This window comes from Danio aesculapii, chromosome 9, assembly GCF_903798145.1.
Source record: "Danio aesculapii chromosome 9, fDanAes4.1, whole genome shotgun sequence".
NCBI classification, from domain to species: Eukaryota; Metazoa; Chordata; class Actinopteri; order Cypriniformes; family Danionidae; genus Danio; species Danio aesculapii.
Window position 1 is genome coordinate 42,776,411 of NC_079443.1, and position 23,897 is coordinate 42,800,307.

The 23,897-nt window shown below is 34.2% G+C and overlaps 1 protein-coding gene across 1 annotated transcript in view; it reads left to right on the forward strand.

The window, feature by feature from the left end:
• Positions 1 to 23,897, forward strand: part of spegb (striated muscle enriched protein kinase b) — a 160,820-nt gene that overhangs the window by 105,144 nt on the left and 31,779 nt on the right. The window contains exons 11-23 of the mRNA XM_056465766.1: positions 2,638 to 2,796; positions 2,887 to 3,076; positions 5,437 to 5,666; positions 5,809 to 5,928; positions 7,853 to 7,957; positions 11,912 to 12,118; positions 12,212 to 12,335; positions 14,291 to 14,463; positions 14,551 to 14,663; positions 16,560 to 16,728; positions 19,192 to 19,291; positions 22,537 to 22,737; positions 23,318 to 23,375. Coding sequence (XP_056321741.1) covers positions 2,638 to 2,796; positions 2,887 to 3,076; positions 5,437 to 5,666; positions 5,809 to 5,928; positions 7,853 to 7,957; positions 11,912 to 12,118; positions 12,212 to 12,335; positions 14,291 to 14,463; positions 14,551 to 14,663; positions 16,560 to 16,728; positions 19,192 to 19,291; positions 22,537 to 22,737; positions 23,318 to 23,375 — 1,949 coding nt within the window. The remainder of the gene's footprint in view (positions 1 to 2,637; positions 2,797 to 2,886; positions 3,077 to 5,436; positions 5,667 to 5,808; positions 5,929 to 7,852; positions 7,958 to 11,911; positions 12,119 to 12,211; positions 12,336 to 14,290; positions 14,464 to 14,550; positions 14,664 to 16,559; positions 16,729 to 19,191; positions 19,292 to 22,536; positions 22,738 to 23,317; positions 23,376 to 23,897) is intronic.

The following is a 23,897-nucleotide window of genomic DNA, read 5'->3' on the forward strand; positions in this document are numbered from 1 at the left end:
CACTTTGAAAAAGTCTTTACTAATTTTATTACCGCTTACTAACGGCATGTGTTATAGTTGCTAGGGGACATGATCCGTCCTTTGTAGGCTAGATCGTCTCATTTCAGAATGCTCGGTTGGGCTTGTGTGGATTTCGAAGGACTCACCTTTGAAGTCTGCATCCTTCAAAGGATGCAGCCTCTGAAATGAGACATACAGTAGATACTGTCAAAACCTCCCATGTGATTTCAGTAGTTCAACTGTCATCATACTAAGCTCCAAGAACACTTTTGTGAGGCAGAAGCACTGTAAATATGGCTGCCCATATATTTTCTCCCACGTCAAGGTGCACATTTACTATGGGAATTACATTATTGGCATTAAAGCCATTAGCATGTCACACAAGTTTCTTATTGTCTATAGTAAATTCCCACCCTGATCTGATGTGGAAGACAATGGCAAACAATGTTGTTTGTACCAGGGTTCCCATGCTTCTTGAAAGTCAGATGAACTTGAATTTTAGACATATGGATCCAAAGCCTGGAAAGTACTTAAAAACTAACATGGGTCCTTGAAAGTGCTTGAGTTTAATTTGAAATAAAATTAATTTATGCTATTATTTCAACAATTGTATTGCGCTGCTTTCAAAAAAGAACTAAAAACATCTTAATTTAAAGATCTTACATTTGAATTTGCATTGGGTTTGAATATTACCAGTATTCAATTTAACAAATTTTATTAAAGTTCTTTGAACTTGACTGTTTAAAATCATCAAATTTGCAAGCTTACTAATCTTACTAATTTTTAATGTAAATATTAAGTGTAAGTAAAATGTTAAGTACAGTAAGGACCTTTATGGTGCTACATATGCTGGTGTATGAATTACAACTGTGCTTGATTTAAAATTAATGGTCCTTGAATCTGGTGTCCATGAAAGTGTGGGAACCCTGTTGTACAGTTTTTTAGGAGCACAAAATGGGTCTTTGAGCTTCATATGATTATTACAGTTGAACTACTAAAGTCACATGGAATATTTAGACACTGTTTTTGGACTTTGAACGTCTCATAACATTGCTGTCTGTGGAGGATGAGAGAGCTCCAGGATTTCATTTACAAATCTTATTTTATATCATATCTTAATTTGTGTTCGGAAGAAGAATGAAGGTCTCAGGGGATTGAAGTGACATGAGGGTGAGTAATTAATAACATAATTTTAGATGAACTAAGTCTTTAACATTGGAAACAATCACCTAAAATGTATTTTCAGCCTGACCTTCACAGTTTGAGCAGCACATTTCAGTATAGGCTGTTGTCCTCTGAAGTTTTAAAAAGATGAAAATAAATCACTGTCATGTTGCTTAAATACTGCATGACTGACATTCTTCTGCTGAACACACACAAAAAAACATTTTGAGGAATATTTCATCCAGTTCTGTACACTACCAGACAAAAGTCTTGTCGTCGAACCCAGTTGTAAGAGCAACAAATAATAACTTCTAGTTGATCATTTGGAAAAGTGGCAGAAGGTAGATTTTCCGATGAATCATCTGTTGAGCTTTATCCCAATCATCACAAATACTGCAGAAGACTTTTTGGAACCCGCATGGACCCAAGATTCTCACAGAAATCAGTTAAGTTCAGTGAAAAAAAAATCATGGTTTGGGGTTACATTCAGTATGGGGGTGCGAGAGATCTGCAGAGTGGATGGCAACATCAACAGCCTGAGGTATCAAGACATTTGTGCTGCCCATTACATTACAAACCCCAAGAGAGGGCAAATTCTTCAGCAGGATAGCGCTCCTCATACTACAGTCTCCACATCAAAGTTCCTGAAAGCAAAGAAAGTCAAGGTGCTACAGGATTGGCCAGCCCAGTCACCAAACATGAATATTATTGAGCATGTCTGGGGTAAGATGAAGGAGGAGTCATTAAAGATGAATCCAAAGCTTGATGAACTCTGGGAGTCCTGCAAGAAGGCTTTCTTTGCCATTAAGGTGACTTTATTAAGAAGTCATTTGAGTCATTGCAGAGATGAATGGATGCAGTCGTCCAAGCTTATGAGAGTCAGACACAATATTAATTCTTTTTCCACTGCACCATGACTTTATATTCTATGCTGTATACTACTTCTGTTAAGTGACAAGACTTTTGTCTAAGCAAAGTCAGACGTATTGTCCTAATTAGATAATTAAAAATCAAGGCATGATCATATTTTATTTTGGTAAAATAAGCATAATCTAGAGGCCTTTGCCTTTCATATAAGCCACTTCTGATACCAAATAATCAACTAGAAGTCAAGTTATTATTTGCTGTTCCTAAAACTTGGAAAGGCGACAAGACTTTTGTCAGGTAGTGTACACTTTGTGAAAGTCAGTGTGGTTTAAAACAGCATGCATTGACACCTAGACATTTTTCAAACTATATATAGAACAAAGTAAGTCATTCTGTAAATGACAGAATGAACTATCCCTGTTTTGAGAGAAATATTTTCGTGTGTGCACTAAGTTTTTTTATGTTGCAGTAACTATCTAGCCCATCAAACTAGCCCATTTTATTTTGATAAATTCTTTTGACAAAAGGTTTTATGACGTTATAAACACTGATTGCAAGACCCTCATTAAACTGTCTCTTTTACCTCTTATGTCATGTGATTTACAGAGGAACTGACCTCCAGTGCCAAGCTAAAAGTCATAGCATCCATAGAACCTCTTTTCACTCGTAAGCTGGATGTGCTGGAAGTTATCGAGGGTCGTAATGCACGATTCGACTGCAAGGTCAGCGGGACGCCGCCACCTCAAGTCATATGGAGCCACTTCGGTATGAGTCTAATTCCCCTGAGTGCTGTACTGTAAAGTAATATCAAGATGGTTGGGTCATTTGTATGTCATGACTCATGTCTTCAAACAGACCGTCCGCTGGAGGAAAATGAAGATATTCGGATCTTAAAAGAAGGAGGTCGGCACTCATTAATCATCTCTCATGTTAGTAACGAAGATGAGGGCCTCTACACGGTAGCAGCGCGGAACTCACACGGGGAAGACGAATGCGCAGCGGAGCTCTATGTGCAGGAGCCCAGACCAGCAATATCTTCTCAAATGTATGTCTTTTGACTAATCATTGAATCTTTATTTGAAGGGTTCGTTCACACTTGGGAGGTTTGGTCGGATTGAAATGAACTGAATGCATTTCTCTTCAGTCAGAGTATGTTTCCAAATGAATTCTGGTTAAATACATCAAATCAAGTACATCAAATCAAACCAAAAGCATGACATGATCTCATAAGTCACAACAAGTAAAATAGACAGAATGCTCATGCATATGCAGTTGAAGGCTAAATGATTAGCCCTTTTGTGGATTTTTATTTTCAATTGTTTTCCAAATGATATTGAAGCAAGGAAATGTTCACAGTATTTCACAGGATGTTTATGTTTTATCTCCTGGAGAAAGTCTTTTCTCTGTTAGTTTGGCTGGAATATAAACAGCTGTTTCTATAATCTTTTTAAGGTCAATATTAATAGTTTTTTAATTGGCTACAGACCAAACTACTGATTATCCAATGACTTGCCTAATTAACCATGCATTGTTAACCTAATTAGCCTAGTTAAGAATTAAAATTGCAATTTAAACTGAATATTAGTATCTTGCAGTATTACTAGACTATTATGTATTGTCATCATGGCAAAGACTAAAGCCATTTACCACAGGCATATCACCCTGCAGCCCAAGACCAGTTGCTCACTGAAACTAAGCAGGGCTGAGCCTTGTAGGTACCTGGATGGGAGACCATACGGGAAAACTAGGTTGCTGTTGAGAGTGCTGTTAGCAAGGCCAGGAAGGGGTGCTCAGCTTGTAGTCTGTGTGAGTCCTCATGCCCCAGTGAAGTGAAGGGGACACTATACTGTCAGTGAGCACTGTCTTTCGGATGAGACGTTAAACCAAGGTCCTGACTCTCTGTGGTTATTAAAAATCCCATGGCACTTCTCGTAAAAAACAGGGGTGTAACCCCAGTGTCCTGGCCAAATTCCTTCCATCAGCCCTTACCCATCATGGCCTACTAATCATCCCCATCCACCGAACTGGCTCTATCACTGTCTCTCTACTTCTCCTATAGCTGGTGTGTGGTGAGCACACTGGCGCCGCTGTCCTGTGGCTGCCGTCGCATTATCTAAGTGGATGCTACACACTGGTGGTGGTGTGGAGAAGCCCCTTATGATTGTGAAACACTTTGGGTGTATGGCCATACACTATAAATGAGCTATATAAATACACATTACATTACAAATAAAATTAGTTATTAGTTAGTAAAACTAATATGTTTAAAATTGTCTTCAAAAGTATCATCTCTCCATTAAACAGCACCTGGGAAATATTTGAAAAAAAATTAAAAGTTAACAGGGGGGCTTATAAGTTTGACTTTCAGTGGTTTTGTGTCTTTAGGATTGGTTTTAATTATGTTAGTGTAACCACTGCGTAAACCAGTATTCAATTTTTATTTCATACCAAAATAACCAAGCTACAAAGTGCAAACTCAACATTACCCAAAAATTAACAATATATATTTTTTATGTATATTTTTTAAAAGAATCTTGATTCTGCCACAATATAAAAATGGCTTGTTGATCTCACAATTCAGATTGTTTTAGTAACACATAAGAAACTAAGTTCTAAACTCAGATTTGTGAAATCTAAACTCTTTTCTAACAATAAAATACTACACTTACACTACACAAATACTACACATGTCTAATAATTTATTAAATAACTTTTTATTTCAAAATCCTGACTTTTTAAAAATTTCTATTTAAATCTCAATTCTAACATTTTTATTTCAGAATTTATATCTCATCAAAAAAAAAGTTTAGAAAATTTGAAAAAAAAAATCATAGTGACTGTCAAGCCCTCAAAAACACAATACTAGCATTTACATCATATTAGCCAACTAAAATGGACCCTTTTCACAAGACGTTTAATGGTCATCATCTTAAATCCTTGGAACTTTTTAATTGTTCAATAAAAAAATCCTATGTGTATTTATATGCATTTATATATGCATCATATTATCTTTGCATCAAATTACAAAAAATGATTTACCGCTTATGCGAGGCATTTTTAATGCAACATCTATGGACAGGACAGTAACGTTTTTAAGACGTTTTTCTCTCTTCTGGCTGCCGTTATCAGTCAGTCACAAATTTTGTTCTTTTTCTGAAAGTCTTGATAACACCATCATGGAGTTTTTATGTCATTATTTCAGCAAATAGGATTGTACAAAAAATATTTGTTGTACTCCACCATTCACTGCGCTGTAAGTTTACCTGAGAAACCCAGAAATCTGAAAAGGCTTCATAAGCATAAAACAGTTATGTGCAAGAAAATAAATACGCTTTTGATGGCTTTTGAGATGAGAATAATCATGTTCTTTAATTTGTGATGATGCTGTTGTTTTATCTTTACCAGAGCGAAGCTGGAAAAAATGCCCTCCATTCCCGAAGAACCTGAAGTTCCTGAAAATGAGATTGAGCGTTTCACCATGCCTGACTTTGTGAAGCCCCTTTATGATATGGATGTAGTAGAGGGCAGAGAGGCTGTGCTCAGGTGCAAAGTGGCCGGCTTGCCATACCCGACCATAACCTGGTTTCACAATGGCAAGAGAATTGACAGCACGGAGGACAGAAAGATGACACAGTGTAAGTTAGTTGAAACCATAATTCAATTCTCCTACAGTCTACTGAGCCGTTCCAGAAAGCAGCCCCTATGGAAATGAATAGCATGGGTTGGGGGAATAACAGGAATATAAAGTGTTTGTTGTTTTTATTGTCTCTTCTGCAGTCAGAGATGTTCACAGCCTGGTGGTCCGCTGTGTTTGTCATGCTCACGGAGGGGTTTACAAGTGTGTCATATCCAATAAGGTGGGCAAGGCCACCTGCTATTCTCATCTTTATGTGACAGGTGAGTTTAATATCTTCATAGCTTTTGTGTATGACAGCTTGAATGAATATATATATATATATATATATATATATATATATATATATATATATATATATATATATATATATATATATATATATATATATATATAAAAAAAAAAGAAAAACTTAAACTAAGAAAGAAAAGTTTTGTATGTAATCATCACTGGGAAATTTAAAAAATTGATGGCCATAATATTCACACAATAATTTACATAATGTGCATATTAGTAAGGGTGTTATTTTTATTTTCCATAACAAATCTCAGACCTGGAGAAGTCATGGAAATTAATTCATCTAAAATATTTAAACCAAACCAAACAAAAATTGGGCGTAGAAAATACTTTCACTCAGAAAATACTAGTAAATTTTGCTGGTAAATATTACAAACAGTTATAAAAAGTAATCACTGAATGATTATGTTTTAAAATGTCCTTTTCCGCAGTGTAAATGGACAATTTTAGATATAATATATATTTTTAATAGATGATAATATAAAGTTTAATTCTGAATTATTAGCCCCCCTGTATATTTTTCCCCAATTTCTGTTTAACGAAAAGAAGATTTTTTCAACACATTTCTAAACGTAATAGTTTTAATAACTCATTTCTAATGACTGATTTATATTATCTTTGCCATGATGACAGTACATATTGTACTAAATCATTTTCAAAATACAAGTAGTCAGCTTAAAGTGTAATTTAAAGGCTCAACTAGGTTTATTAGGCAAGTTAGGGTAATTAAGCAGAGATGGCAAATGCACACACATCCTTTACTTAAGTAGAAGTTCAGATACTCTTGTTTAAAATGACTCAGATAAAAGTTAAAGCACTGACTATAGTTTTGTACTTAAGTAAAAGTAAAGAAGTACTGCCTGAAATATGAATTTAAGTAAAAAGTATTCATTACTACTACTTGTTTCAGTTTCACAGCAGTAACTACACTGCACATCATGTATACATCTATACAAAATAACTTACACTTCAAATTGTTTTATAAAAATGTTGTTGCCAATTTTCAAGTAACATCGTTCTGCAATATTGTCCAACAACACTGCTCACAAAGTTGATCTGTGTATCGTCACCTCAATACTCGGTCATATATTCGAAAAGGTAATTAAGGTAGGCCCATGTTTTATAACTAATAAGTGATGTAAATTTATTTATTCACAAAACACATTAAAACAAAAGTAATGAGCTGGGTTAAAAAGTGTAAGGAGTAGAAACTACAGATATTTGTGCAAAAATGTAAGAATGTAAGTGGCGTAAAGTACTGATATCAGAAAATTCTACTTAAGTATAGTAACGAAGTATTTATACTTTGTTACTTCTCATCTCTGTAATTAGAAGTAACTGCATAGCAGTGGTTTGTTCTGTAGAAAATCAATAAGATTTCTTAAGCTGGCTAATAATATTTTGACCTTTAAATGGTTTTTAAAAAATTAAAAACTGCTTTTGTTCTATAGCCGAAATAAAACTATTAAGACTTTCTCCAGAAGAAAAAAATATTATAGGAATTACTGTGAAAAATGTCTTGCTCTTTCAAACATCATTTGAGGAAATCTTTGAAGAAGAAAAAAAAATATTCATAGAAGAGCTAATAGTTTTGACTTTAAAATTTGGAATAAACAATAGAAAAATTAAATCCTCTTCAGTAATCATGCAAAATTCTATGGTCAAAAGGAGAGTTTTGGATTTCTCCTTGAGTTTCTCTGAGGATAATTTAGCTGCTAGCTTGATATCATATAACCACGGCTTATTTCAGATCCTTTCCATATCCCAGGCTGTTCAAAGTAATACAGCAATGTATTTTAAGGCTGAAGCATATGCATGTGTGCGTGAAAAGTGGCGAGAGACTCCTCTGGCACCAACTAAATGTTCTGACTGACACTTTTGCCGTTTTAGACATCCTTCCTGACCCTCCAGATGGTGCCCCAGTCATTGAGTCCATCACTGGCAAGACTATCACGCTAAGCTGGAAGAAACCCAAAAGACTGGATCCGTCCATTGGTATTATTATGCATGTTATTTATGAATATATTCAGTTAAATTGGAAACTGGTCTTGTACTGTAGTCTGTGTCAGGAAAGTTTTAATTGGTCACTGGCTTCTAAAGAAAATATACTGTAGTTATTCTAATGGAGTTCTCGGTTTCATTTAAATATCCACTGTCTCAGATGTTTCTCCTAAAATACTTAAGAGAAAATTAAAACAGATATACGACACATACACTGTAAAAAAAGATTTTCTTATTTAGAGTTTTTGTCTTGTTTCTAGTCCAAATATCTGAAAATTCTTAAAACAAGAATTAATTTTTACACAAGCTAAAAATATTTTCTTGTTTTTAGAAATAAAATGTCAAAATTAAGCGAGTTTTTCCTTAAAACAAGGTAAGCTAAATAATCTTATTTAAAACTAGATTATTTTGCTTACCAAATTAGCAGATTATATTTGCTTGTTTTAAGGCAAAAACTCTTAATTTTGACTTCTTTCCAAAAACTAGACAATATTTTTTACTTTATTTATATATTTTATTTTATACTTGTAAATGCTGCTTGAGTTTTTACAGATTTGAACTAGAAACTAAATAAAAACTGTTAATAAGATTTTTTTGCAGTGTACAGAAAGCTGTATAGAGCTTATGATTTGGAATAATTTGGTCAAGAAATTGTTTGACTGCGGTATCTTGGAAAATGATGTAATACTGTATTTTTCTGTTTTGTTTTTTATAAATGAAATGTGTTATTTCTTCACTAGTTAGTTGCAGTGGTGCTGCAGTTTTGTTTGATTGGAATTTGGGTCAAATTATGACAAATGAAAGAAGAAAGAAAGGCCTTAAAAACTGCCATTTTCCTAATACTTTTGTTCTGTCGGTGGCGCAGGAAGGATGCATTTTGTCTTTAAACAAAATTATTTGTTACTCTCTTAATTATTTGTAATAATTATTTGTTACTAACAGTTATCTAAAATAAATTAAAACCAACTGAAAACATTTGTTATTCTGACCAATTGTCATTTTCTGAATTGAACTGGATTGAAATTTAAAGACATGTTATAAGACTTTAGCATAAAACAAATAATAACCTTTTACTTAAACACATACATACACTGTTAAAACAAACAGTCAACTTTATCAAATGAAATGAGTGTAGTTAAATAAAAATTGACTGAAATTTAATTCTACTCATTTGAAAAGAGTTTTGAACTCAGTGTTGAAGGTAATGAGTTAAATAAATACCTCATTACTTCAATTTAAATGGGGTAAGTTCACAGTACTCATATAGATTAGTTTTTGTAACTGGTTTGTAGCAATTAGTTTCCTCAAACGGTTTGAGTTGCCTTAACCTATTGAGTTTTAAAGTACTCAGTTGATTTGAGTTCTCTTCATTTATCAGGCTTCACTGCTCAAAATGCTTCATTTACTCAAATGGATTAAGTTCACAGTACTCATTAGGATTAGTTTTTGAACTAAAATGGTTTGTTGCAGTTGGTTTCCTCAAATGGTTTGAGTTACTTTAACTTTTTGGGTTTTACAGTGTAGTAGAGGGATTTCAAATAATATACATTACACAACAGCCATAATTTTTCCTGAAGTTATAATGAATAGTAAATGAAAGCTTCAAGTTGATTTCAATAAAAATGAAACTTTTGCACTATATTTTGAAACCGAAAGTATAGATAGAATTTAACAAATATAAGTTGGTCACAAGCATCATTGAGTGAACTATTCCATTAATGAGTTTTATTTCTGAGTGTGACTGTCCGTTGGCATCCTCTCACTTTATAAATGCATTCTCAACATGAATGGTAAATATTGATAGAGCAACATTTTAGTGATGCTGGATTACAGCACAGATGATTAACCTGACCTCCTCTAATTTCCTTTACACATCTCCAACTATGAGCACCTGTTAAATATGTTTTTCTAATTCTGTTTTACAGTAAGATTGTATTTACTGCTTTACTGCTAACAGATGTACTGTCTCTTGGTGATGCTGTTGAAAACAATCTCAGATTTACTGCTGCATTGGCTGTCCAAGACATAAAGTTTGAGTGTGCTTGTTTTACACTGCCAAGCACTGTTTCCTCTTTCTGCAGCCTGGAATTGAAAAAATAATCTGACTGTTTGGTCAGTAGGTAATAGGTAAGGGTGTACACAAAATGTATGTTTCAGTAACATTTGGTTCAATTATGATACACTTAAAGAGATGAAATGCAAATCTTAAAACTGCTTTGTTAATGTTTATGAATAAGTAGTTTTTAAAGAAAATGTGTGCTTATAGTTTGAATAAATCATTAAATTATAGAAATAAATTAGAATCCTATATAGAAATCTGATATATGGTGAATTACAAATATGACAAACAAGTGCGAATTCAGATTTCCCATATATAAAATGTCATATTATGTCATAGTATATACAATATAGTTTAAAAAAAAACATTGGAATTACTAAAATGTACGTATTTGCACAAATATATTTGATAGAATTAAACAAATAGACATATTTGCACCGATCCACATATTTTTGCTGTATCGTGCAGCTGGTACCAATCCAAATCTGATCTTTCGTGTGCGCTATATTCTCTGTAATTTTTAGGCCAACAAAAACCACGAAGGTAGCCTATTACAAGGCACTAGAAAGTTGTCATGTAGGCCTACTATATCCCAAATGTTCTGAAGCCATTCTACAGTTTACGTAAAGTATACAGATGAATATTCATGTGCTTAAATTAATGTTCATATGAGCGCTTCCCACCGCTGCCCCTGTCAATCATTCTTCATTCGTTCACAATTCACAATACTGGAGTAAAGAGGGTCATTACCTGCTCCTCACACACAAAGTAGACCTAAACAGTTTAGTTTAGTCTGCATCAAACCTGCAGGAAAATATCAGGCTTTGCTAAAAGGCTGTTTATTTTACCAACTATTAGGGTCAATATAGGTAGCCTATTACAGATTTAAAAAAAAAAATCTTAATATTAAAAAAGGAAACATAGTCTGGACCACAACAGATCATATCAAAGTCGTAAGGAATGTTCAAATAATGTAGCCTAGTTTACAGCAAGCATCATGTTTTTAGTTAGATTGTGCTGTCTGTCATATACAGTAGGCCTGTAAGCAGGGGCATAGCGGACATTTTAAAAGTGGGGGGACAGCTGAATGAGATCCAAAAGTTTATGTTATTAATTACCTATTTCAAAATAGGTAAAAAAGTGAGGGGAACATATCCCCTCGTCCTCCCCGGTTGCTACGCCCCTGCCTATAGGTCTGTTATTTTTACTAAAGAAGATATATTAGTTTATTATAATAGTTTATCACAAGAACTATAGAAACTGGATTATACTTAAAAATAAGGCACAGTATCGGAATCGGATCTGTATCAGTCGATACTCAGAATTTTGGGATCAGATCGGTTCCAAAAAATGGTATCAGTACATCCCTAATACAGAATATGAATACATTATATAAAATTATAGCTAATATATTTGAACGTATATGTACATATTTGTATTTCCAATTGTAAAAAAGGATGTATATGGACATCTTTTTAATATTTTAAAGTATATGTTTCACATGACATATTTATGTGAAATTCATATATGAACTTATATGTCATACATTTATATTTAATTTGTATTTATTGCCATATATCAGATTTCCATATAGGATAAAACATTTGGAATTTCTCTAATAAATAAAATTAAATTAAAAAAATTCAACAAAAATCTCCAACAATATAAAGAAAAGTGATTAGATTTAGTTTTTGTTCGTGTGTATTTAGGTTTCCCAGTACTGCGTTGCACCTGGAAGGGCATTCGCTGTGTAAAACATATGCCAGAATAGTTGGCGGTTCATTCCGCTGCAGCAACCCTAATGAATAAGGGACATAGCCGAAGGAAAATGTTTGAATGAATGTGTGTCATTCAAACTTAACCCCAAAAAATATTATTACTGTTTCCAGACCCCAGCTCCCTGATGTATGCCATTCAGCAGCAGGCCCTGGGGTCGATCCAGTGGACCATCATCGCTTCTTGCCTGAAACAGACCACCTATACCATCAGCAATCTGTCTAAAGGTGTCCGCTACGCTTTCAGGGTGCTATCAATCACCAGCAAGGCCTTTAGCAAGCCGTCTCCTGCCACAGAGCCAATGCAGCTGCTAGATAGAGGTACGGCTGAGCAGACAAGGACAGCCACAGTCAGACGGTCAATGAGATGTATGAGTTACTGCAGGACATTGGCTTTTATCTCTCTGTCTGCAGGTCCGTACGTTCAGGAGGCTCCTGTTATCATTGACAAGCCAGATATTGTGTATATGGTGGAGAAGCAGCCCTTGAGCATCACAGTCACTCTCAACCACGTCAACGCATCTGTCACATGGAAGAGGTATTTTTGCATTTTAATTGCACTGACTAATTTGTCAGTGAAACTGATGATTGTTGTTTACTTATGAAAGTGTTGATGAATACAAATTTAAAGTGACGAATCAATCAAAAAAGATTTTTTTCCAACCTTAAAACTTCAGTTAAACCAGAATTTTTCAACTGCCCTCACATCAGTGAAGGTTCACAGACTAAATTCGAGAGGAGCATGTGATATGATTGACCGCAGCTGATCCCTATCGGTAATCATCAGCCAGCCAATCAGATTATTCCAAATCTAAGATAAATATCCAGCCTAACTTTACTCCCTATCTTCATTTGGGAAGAACCCCCATCCCAACCCCTTCTCCCTCCTAATTTTAGGATCGGGCGACACGGTGGCTCAGTGGCTAGCACTGCTGCCTCACAGCAAGAAGTTTGCTGGTTCTAGGACTTAGCTGGGCCAGTCGGCATTTCTGTGTGGAGTTTACATGTTCTCCCCGTGTTCGCGTGGGTTTCCCCTCGGTACTCCGGTTTCCTCCCGCAGTCTAAAGACATGAGACACAATTAAATTAAATAATAGTAACAGTCACAAGTACATTAATACTGAGCTTCTCTAAGTGAGTAACCACCATTGTAGTTGGCAGGCTATTCCTATAGAGCTGCCTTTATTAATCAAGGAATAGGTTGAACGAATTTGGGGGAGCTCTCGATAACTACCTGATCTCGTATCTCTTTAAATGCTCATTGACCTGGTGGGAACCTTGGGCTCATCTATCTCCGAGTTCAGGGTTCTCTCCCGGGAGAGCATGCCAAACCTGCTAATATCATCAAGCATGATCTAAGTGTAAACTCTTGAATTTGTATCTCTTATTTAAATAGTTTGTTAGAAGAGCTCCATGAGCTGAATTCTTACTGACACGTCCCTAAGCAAAATAATGTTGGTTTTATGTTTTGACTTAAGATTATTTTTCGTACCACATTAGCAAATAATTTAGCTTGTTTTAAGAAAAAACTCACTTAATTTGACACATGATTTCTTAAAATATATATTTTTTTGCTTGTCTTGAAAATGCTTTTTGATTTAAGAATTTTTAGATCTTTGGATTTGAAACAAGACTGAAAATCTACGTAAGAAAAGTGTCATTCATTGCTTTCTACCTGAGCATGAGAAACCTTTATTTTAACTTCAGAAAGGTAATTAACGGACTTACACAATGACATTGCCTTCAGCGTCTTACTAGAGAAGGAAGTGTGACATAATTTACCTCCGGAAATAATCAAAATTAAAATATCACACACTAAAATGCTATTTGAATGAAACATGCTTCCTTCAAATTGAAATCATTGCGTAATATTCTGTAGAGTCCACATTGCAGGGCACTTGTTGCTGAATTAGAACAAACATCCGACGTAAAAAAAGAAACATACCAAATGTGGAGGGGGTTGAAAAATACAGTAAGGAGAATATTTTTCAGAAAATTATAAATTCAAGAAATGTTTAGATTACATAAATTTCATTGGCGGGATGGTTTAAGAGATGGTTTGTCTAAAAATGAACATTTGTTCACTATTTTACCTCAAGAGGTTCCAATCCTTAACAAGTTTTCTTCTTCTGTTGGTCACAAAAGAAGATATTTAGAGAGAAGCTGAAAACCTGTAGCCATTGACTTCCATTGTAGGAAAAACAAATACTATATAAGACAAGGTTTCTAATCAAGGGTCAGTAAATGATGGAATAAGTACATTTTTTGGGTGAACTATCCCTTTAAGGCAGTCATACACAGTCCAAAAAAGTTCCACATTAACTTTCCTGCAATGTGTGTGGACATACGATCTTCCAACCATCAGAATTGGCATCATGCCTTCCTGACTTTATACCTATTTGCTTACTGATTTTTACATTTCTTGGACCTATATAGTCAAATACTGAAACCATATAACTTAGAATATTAAACCATTGTGCCATTGTGTTTTCAGAGGAGGAGTGACATTATCAAACAGACCTGGTCTTTTTGAGTTGAGCATGCCTGATGATGACCAACACACACTGAAGCTGTGTAAGGTGAAAAGCAGTGATGTTGGCCAGCTCACCTGCATTGCCAGCAACAAGTCTGGCAGCGATTCTTGTGTCCTCACCCTGGAGATGGCAGGCATGTTTCTTATCTGTTGCATTCACATGTGATTGGCTGTGTTTATGCACTTACTGTATAGTGAATCTCATCGATTTTTTCCTCTAGTGGCACCAACCTTTGAGACAATCATGGAAGACCTGGATGTAAATGTAGGCGAGACTCCTCGTTTTGCAGTTGTAGTTGAAGGAAAGCCTGTTCCAGACATCCTCTGGTACAAGGTGTGTGCTTTTATTGTGGGATTTAATTTACCCTTATGTACAAAACCATGCAACTGTTTTTCATTTTTTTAAAACAGATGTTGATATTGATATTGAGATTTCTGGCTCACAAATGGAGCGTTTAAACAGCAGCAATAAAATGGACCTATTTAATTCTAAGGGGTCAAAACACACTGTAAAATGCAGCAGTGCAATTAATTAAATAAAAAAGTTCTTTTGACTTACATTTTTTTAATGAAAGTTCATTAAACTGAATAGAAACAAGTTACATGAACTCAAAATTGGATTGTATTAGACTGAACTTAAACTGAATAAGTTGGCCTAACCATGCAAATTTCTAGTTTCCAGCATGCTTTGTGTCAGACTAAAAAATAAATGTATAAAATTTAGTGTTGTGTATTTTTTTAAGACACGATTAACAAAGCGAGACATCATGTAGACTTTAATGTTGTGTTATGCTGACATTTCTGTAAAAATAAAACTATAAAACTCTACTAAATCAGATTACAGCTTTAGTTAAGTCAACAAAACGGTATAAGTAAATGACACTCAATATAAGTAAGGAATATTTTTAATATATTAGGAAGAAATAAATATGTAATACAATAATAGAATTAAGGCAATTACTTTGCACAATTCAATTAAGCCTATTCAATTATCCCTAAGTAAACTTAACAAATTTATATTTAAAATGCAGAGGGTGCACATTTACTAATTTATAAATGCTTAAATTAAATAAAATGTAGTTCTTAACGTTGTAAATATAAAAAAAATTATGATGGATTATTCTTTTATTAATATAAAAAGAGAAATACATTTTCTGAGGGCAATTGGAAGCACTTTGGTGCACCTTTTACTGACCAATAATTCTTGCTGTTTCTCCATAAGCCTTTCATGATGCTTCTGCCATGGTTGATACTTTTGTTCTCAGGGTTAAACCCTTATCTAAACCAACCATTACCCATGTGCACCTGGATTAAAAAACCCCACTGAAATCTGCCTTTGATCCAAATCTCAAAGTCAAACCACGCCAGCCCCTTTCCCACCTGCTGATCTCTAACTTACACTGTCTGTCTGATATTTTCTTTAGCCTCTCTAAGTGCATTTTCACCTGTAAATCACGCTAATTCATGTTTTTAATCAGGGCTGCACCATACTGGAAAAAATCTGATATTGCTTTTTTTATTGTTGACATTTATTTTCTCAGCAAAATATATTTATTATATTATAAATATATTATTACAATTATATACAATATTATTACAATTTCACCAGATGACTTAAATAGCTCTATTTGGAAAATTTAGATTGATTGGGATGATTTTGAAGGGGAGTGAATGATGCATATATATTGTTTTATATAATATATTTGTACACAACTTATTTTATACAAATAATAAACAAACTGGTCATAAATAAATACACTGGAGCAAAGATTAAAGTGAAATTAACAGTGCTTTCTGGTTTTCTGGGGAGTCTAACAGTATTTAGCAAGAGAAATTTAACGATCAAATATAAAATAACACTGCATAGTCTTCATCATATAATCAATACATTTCATCCTTATTAAAGTTACAAATGATACAGTTTCTTTTGCCTGAATGCTTTAAACTCTTAAAATGCTCACAGTCACAACCCTTAAAATACATGCAGATCTGCACTTACTGTGTTTTGACCTGTGTTTCCTGGTCAACTATAATCCCAAGTCAACATAGCATATCTTGCAATGTGACTATTGCAAATGCACACATTGTATTATCGATGTTAAACGACATATCATGCAGCCATACTTTTAATGATACTATTGGATATCCCATCTTCTGTCATCTTCCAATCTTACAACAGTTCGATGGCCGGTCAGTTAATCTTTTCCACATTTTCTTCTCTGACTTTCAGGGAGACACCCTGCTGTCCGAAAGTAGCCATTTCACATTCGTGTACGATGACAATGAATGTTCTCTAGTGGTGCTCAACACTCAAGCAGACGACTCAGGAGTGTACACTTGTACTGCAAAGAATCTGGCCGGTTCTGTGTCCTGCAAGGCTGAGCTGACCGTCCATACCAGTAAGCAGTTAAAGGATGTATTTTAAGTACACGGTGACCTCATGTCATAAGTGATCAAATCAACACCTTCAAAGTGACGTACATCCAATTAAAGATTTAATTGGTGATGTCCATGTCAATCGCTAGTCTTATTATGTTTTGTAAATGAGCAAAACAGTATTTTTTATTGAGTTATTCTGAATTTCACATTTCATTTAATTTTTTTTTAGAAGAAGGATGTCATGAAGAAAGCATATTGTTTCTAAAATAAAATAATACATTTTTATTTATGTTGACCTATATAATTATTTATATATATATATATATATATATATATATATATATATATATATATATATATATATATATATATATATATATATATATATATATATATATATTTATACTGTGTGTACATATATATATATATATATATATATATATAAATAACTGTGTGTACACACAGTTGAAGTCGGAATTATTAGTCCCCCTTTGAATTTTTTTTTTCTTTTTTAAATATTTCCCAAATGATGTTAAACAGAGCAAGGAAATTTTCACAGTATGTCCGATAATATTTAATTAGTTTTATTTTGGCTAGAATAAAAAAAGTTTTTATTAATTTTTAAAACCATTTTAAGGTCAATATTATTAGCCTTTAGCTATGCTTATTTCCGATAGTCTACAGAACAAACCATTGTTATACAATAGCTTGCCTAATTACCCTATTCTGCCTAGTTATAGAAGTGCTTGAAAAGTTAAGATTTTTTTCCTAAATATTGTTTACAACTTCATAAAATAGTAAAACAGATAAAAGTAAACAAGATACTATTAATTTGCAACAAAATAACAAACAAAACAAAAAAGTATTTGTGATTACAATATGTAAATTTAATATGTGAGACACGCTTAAATTAGTGTATTTTATGTAATGCTTTTCTAACACATTTATGTCAAATACAAATGTATTTTATTTATTCACATATATTTTTCATTATGTATATATGTATTTATATTTTGTAATATAGTAATATTCATTTCAAAATTGCTTACAGCATATGCATTAGTTATAGGAAACGGATTCATCATAATTGTAAAATAATGGCAAATGCTTAAATGTGAAAGGGAAGAGTTGATTCTGTTACCAATTGTTGTTGAACTTATTTTTAAGCTCTTTAAACCAGTAACTGAGTTGACAATAACAGAGTTGACATGTGATTTTACTTATTTGACATGGACATTACATATACACTAGACAAAACCATATGGATTGTTTAAGTTTTATAGCAGACTTGCTAATTTTCAACACAATTCCAAGGGAAGCTTGACATTAAAAAAACACAATTATTAAAGCTACAATACATCAAAATCAATCAGAATCAGAATCAGTTTTATTGCCAAGTGTGCTTCACACACACAATGAATTTGTTTTGGCTACAGAAGCTTCCAGTGTACATAAAGTGACAACACAAAATAATAACAAAACAAAAAAGTAAAATAAAATAATAATAAAAAAATGATGAACATTAAACAGTTATAATAATATAAATGTTTTTGAATACATATACAAGGCATTATAGTTCTCTACATACAAAAGCTATAAGGAAAAGACAACATTATTAAATAATAAACAAACAAACAATAAGTTAATAATTAATTAATTTTCCACCCTTTGTGCTTTAGTTCAAGATGCTAACCTCAACCTAGATTGTTGTCTCTAGTTTTGTGTATTTTTATTCTATTGTTTAAAAAATTCATGACACAATACAGGAAAAAGATGATTCATGCATATGTTTATTTAACTTGCTAAGCCCACAAAAAAGAAACAAAGTAAATAATTTTTTGCATGCTTACAAAAAATTCAGAATTATTTCATGGTAATTGAAGCTGAATGTTTGATTCAGAAGGCTGTACAGCCTAAACAGTAAGTTGTATTTTCAAGACAAAATGTTACTAAACATGCTTACGAACATTGTTTATAGACATAACTAATACAGTTGAAGTCAAAATTATTAGCATTTATCTGTTTTTATGATGTTTAACAGAGAAAGGAATTTTTCACAGTATTTCCTATAATATTTTTTTTCTTCTGGAGAAAGTCTTATTTGTTTTATTTCGGCTCGAATAAAAGCCGTTTTTAATTTTTTTTTAATCATTTTAAGGTTAATATTATTAGGCCTTTTAAAAAAATTTCTTTTTATTGTCTACAGTACAAATCATAGTTAAACAATCACTTGCCTAATTACCCTAACCTGCCTAATTAACCTAGTTAAGCCTAGTAAATTGCACTTTTAAGCTAAATACTAGTGTCTTGAAAAATATCTAGTAAAATATTATGTACTCTCAACATGGCAAAGATTAAAAAAAATCATTATTAACTGTACCCGCAGTTACAATGATGGCCCATAGCTAAAAAAAAAACTATATACTGTAGTATGGGCAGCCTAATCAAGTAAATCTTACCAATTTATGATTTTCTCTGTGTAGCCAAACGGTACAAAGATGACCCGATGGAGGATGAGGCGTCCATCCTCAGAAAGATGCGGAGGCTCACTGATTACTATGATGTGCACAAGGAAATTGGGAGGTGAGTCATCCGCCCGGAGCCACACTTGGACACGCACCATTTATCTCTAATGATTTCTTCTGTCGGCCTAGAAAACTCAGAGCAAACTCCATCAGCTCTCAGTGATGACAGATCTCAGGTCTTCTGACTCATCACACACTCACACACATCTCAAGTTTAATAAAGCATCAGACGGAAAAAGGGTTGGGAACATTATTGAAAATACACTTTTGGTCGGGAAGTATGCAATTTCATGCTGTGCAATCAAAGGATGATTCAGCCACCTCAGAAGAGGCCGCGACACCCTTGAAGTTTTTCTAGCAGTAAAAATATTTCTGGAGACTTTTTATTACATTTTGCACAGGTTCGGTATATTGAGTAACTACCCAGAACCCCTTAATATAAATATTAAAGAGATAAATCAACCAAACATGTACTCACCCTCAACTATGAGTTTCTTCTATTGAACACAAAAGAAGACATTCGAAAGAATTGGTAGCTGCTCACACAATAAACAAACACACTTTATAGAATATGTACACATAGACATCACCTATGTGCTATATAACTGTAGGTTAACTATGTTTATATATAATAACGTTAACTGTTAAAAGCTATTAGTTACCAGTTAGTTAGGTAAAGTTATTAGTAGCTAATAAAGTTGTGGTAACTAATAACCTTAACATTACCAAATTTGATTGTAATGCAATGTGCAGCTTTGAAACAATAATTATTATTAAACACACTATACAAATAAGCTTGAATTGAATTGAACTGAATTGAATTGAATTACTTCCATTGTAGGAAAAATATATACTATGGAAGTCAATAGCTGCTGGTTCTCAAAATTCTTCCAAATATCTTATTTTGTGTTCAACAGAAGAAAAAGCTCAAACAGGTTTGGAGCAAGTGGAGAGTTTTATTTGAATTCTTCAGTGAACTATCTCTTTAACTGCCAATTTATGCAAAATGTGAATTAACAAAGCCAATTTAATTCTCATGTTATTTCGACAATACTGTCTTTGAAAAATCATATTCATTACACATGATTAATTACTCAAAACATAATGCAATTAAATCAACTTATAGTAAATAAACTTATCATACCTTCTCATTTTTGATCCAGTCTACACTGAAAAAACAATATTCATTGAATTTACTCCATTTTTTGAGGTAAGTGGTTGCAAACTATTTATATGGGCTGAATTTAAACGATCAAATTAAGTTGAACATCATTAAATTTCTTTCCCAGTGATGGGTTGCAGCTGGAAGGGCATCCGCTGTGTAAAACATATGCTGGTTAAGGGACTAAGCTGAAACGAAAATGAATGAATTAATGAATCATTAAATTTCATGTTTTTGATTAAATTAAGCCCATATAAATTGTTTGCAACCACTTACCCTAAAAAAATATTTTTTCAGTGTAGATTTGCATCATTACAACTTTGAAATTGTTCAGTATAAGTCAGTCAAAGCCATATTTCAAATCTGTGTTCGACACAATGGTACAGCGAGCGCTCGACTGGGCGGAGAGGAGCACAGTCATTGTGGCGCTGTATCTCCGCTCTGCATGCTGTCGTTCTCTCTGTGCTTTAATTATAATCTTCATGGCCGACTGCCACTGTTCTATTAGGACCTGAACCTGCTGAAAACAGACACTACAGCACTCACACATAATAGCTCTTTTCTGAACCGTATGCTCTAAAAGCATCCTAAAGAGATAGTTGACCCAAAATTTCAATTTGCTGTTAATTTAGTCACCTTGGAACATCCATTTATTCATTCATTTTCTTTTCAGCTTAGTCCCTTTATTAATCTAGGGTCACCACAGCGGAATGAACCGCCAACTTATCCAGCATATGTTTTATGCAGCGGATGCCCTTCCAGCTGCAACCCATCACTGGGAAACATCCACACACACTCATTCACACACATACACTACGGACAATTTAGCTTATTTAATTCACCTGTACCACATGTTTTTGGACTTGTGGGGGAAACCGGAGCATCCGGAGGAGACTCACGCGAACATTTTTTTTTAACTGTTGAAAATGACAGAAGATTTGAAGCTGAAACTGTGGTTGTTGGTGATTCATAAAATCTTCAGTTGTCGACATAATAGAGTTGAAAATATATGAAGGCAAAACAAAATCAAGACAAACTTCATTAGAATTGATTGTATAACTCCGACTTTTTTACGTATTGGACCAATGACACACAACACAGCTTGTTATATAAAGGCTGTGGTCAAAAATACAAACAGGAAAAACAAAGAAACATCAGGACTAGCATACAAACATTACATCAACATTACGACTCCATACCGAACTAGTGTTTGTGTGGTGAATAAAGCTGCTTTGCTCCCCAAAGTTCGCTGCTTTGCAAAATTCATGTTTGGTGAACTCTGACCTGCGAAATCGCATCACTTGACTGCATGACACCAATCGTGGATCAAAACATCAGAACACAAACTTTTTAATGTCTAATCATCTTGTTTAACCCCGCCCCTTTTTCCAGTACCATACTACAGAATTTCACATGCTCAAACTCTAGTGTGACTGCTGCTTAAGTAGTCCATGTAATCAGTCCATGAAGCGCTACAGCTGTGTGTATGTGTAATCATCAGAGTTACTGAAACGTGTGTGTGTGTGTGTGTGTGGTGCATGAGAGGATTTGTAGTTCCTTAACACATCTGTAGTTCCCCAGCGATCTGTGAGGAATGGATTGCTGTAGATCATGACAGGCAGTAGGTAGTAAAGAAATTCACTTGGATTTGTAACAGAGCTTTTATGGATGAAAATACTGCCCGCCGTGAGTCTAGATGAGTGAAATTAAACAATAGCATGAGGGTAAAAGCAGAGTTAATTAATGGTTTGGTGTTGTGCAAGAAACACCAAAGAAAGTAGCATTTGTACATTTAAAAAACTGTGATACAATTAATGGAAATGACAACATTATGTTATTATGGAATGTAATAAATCCTTATTACATTAGACTGCTCATTTTAAAAGGTGAAGATGTGCGACTAGTGACGCAAGACAAATTTTTTTAAATAATACTAATTTTAAGACATCCCCTTAAATTATATTTTATTCTGGGAAATGTAAATAAATATACTTCATTAGCTGAAAACAGAAAATAAAATATTCGTTTTGACACTCAGTTTGTTTGAATCATGGGATCACTTATTTGATTGTCAGTTAATTTGCAGTTAACCTCAGATGTTTTTATTGTCTGTTATTTAATGTGAAACCTTCTTTTCTCAGAGGGGCTTTCTCATATGTGAAGCGGGTGATACAGAAGGCAGGAAAGGTGGAATATGCAGCCAAGTTCATTTCTGCTCGGGCTAAACGAAAGGCATCCGCTCTGAGAGAACTGAACGTCCTTTCTCATCTGGACCATGAGAGGATCCTCTACTTTCACGACGCCTTTGAGAAGAAGAATGCTGTCATCATCATTACAGAGCTGTATCCTTGTTAAGCCCCCATAAATGCTAATTAATTTTCATTTGAATAATAATCTCAATTATGTTCATTGTGAGTTAGAACTGCAGATGAATAGAGCCCCTCTGCTTTGAGAACAGCTGTTTGTGTAATCTGGACACCACAGACTTTTAATATATTCACTCCTGACTTACTCATCTGGCTAAAATGCAGCCGCTTTATATGACTTTGGTCTATCTGTCCATTTACTGTCACATACAGGTTATGGATCCTTCAGGTCAGAGTCTCTAGAGGAAGCAGAGAGAGGATGTCTTACATGAAACGTGCACTTAAAAAGATGCTATAACACAGTGGATTCTGAAAAATCTGAAAGTTAAACAGTTTAAACAGAAGCATAAGCGAACAAACACTAAGACTGTGCTTTTTCAGAACAACACTGAACTGATTGTTATGTAAATGGTATGTAAAATAGATGCATTTTCACTAGTGGACTGTTTAAACTATCACACTTTCAAGCTCGCACCATCACACTCTCTCTCACGCATTGTAGTGATAATGAGTTGATTTTCTCCATCACTGTGATTGTCTTTGACAATGTGCAAAGATGCCACGAGGAGCTTCTTGATAGGCTTACGAAGAAAACAACCATCTTGGAGTCGGAGGTCAGTGAGCAAGTTTCAAATGTCCTGTTTACACCTGGAATTAGGAAGCGCTTTGGATGATCAGATTAGACAAGGGAAATATATTTCAGTTTACAATTCACATTTTAATGTGCCAATTTTGTGTAGGCCTATGTTTAAACCCGCCCTATAACCCCCCCCCCCCCCCCCCCCAAAAAACACCACGATGCTGAGCCGGCATCGCAATCTTCCAACCTTCCACGATTGCAAATCTGCTCACGAAAAATACACACCGAGGCCCCGTTTACACTAATACGTCTTAGTTTTTAAATGGCATTTTAGAAAGAAAACGATCCACTCTGGCGTTCCACCAAGAATTCTGAGCAGCCCTCTTTCCACACTACTGCTGAAAACACACATTACACATACACATGCACACACACAGGCACAGACACACACACACACACAGTCATGCGCTCGATACAGCAAGTCCAGGCAGTCAGCGGGGTCAGTACACTGCTTCAATCGTCCGATTTCACGCTTGTACTTAGTAATTTTAGCGAA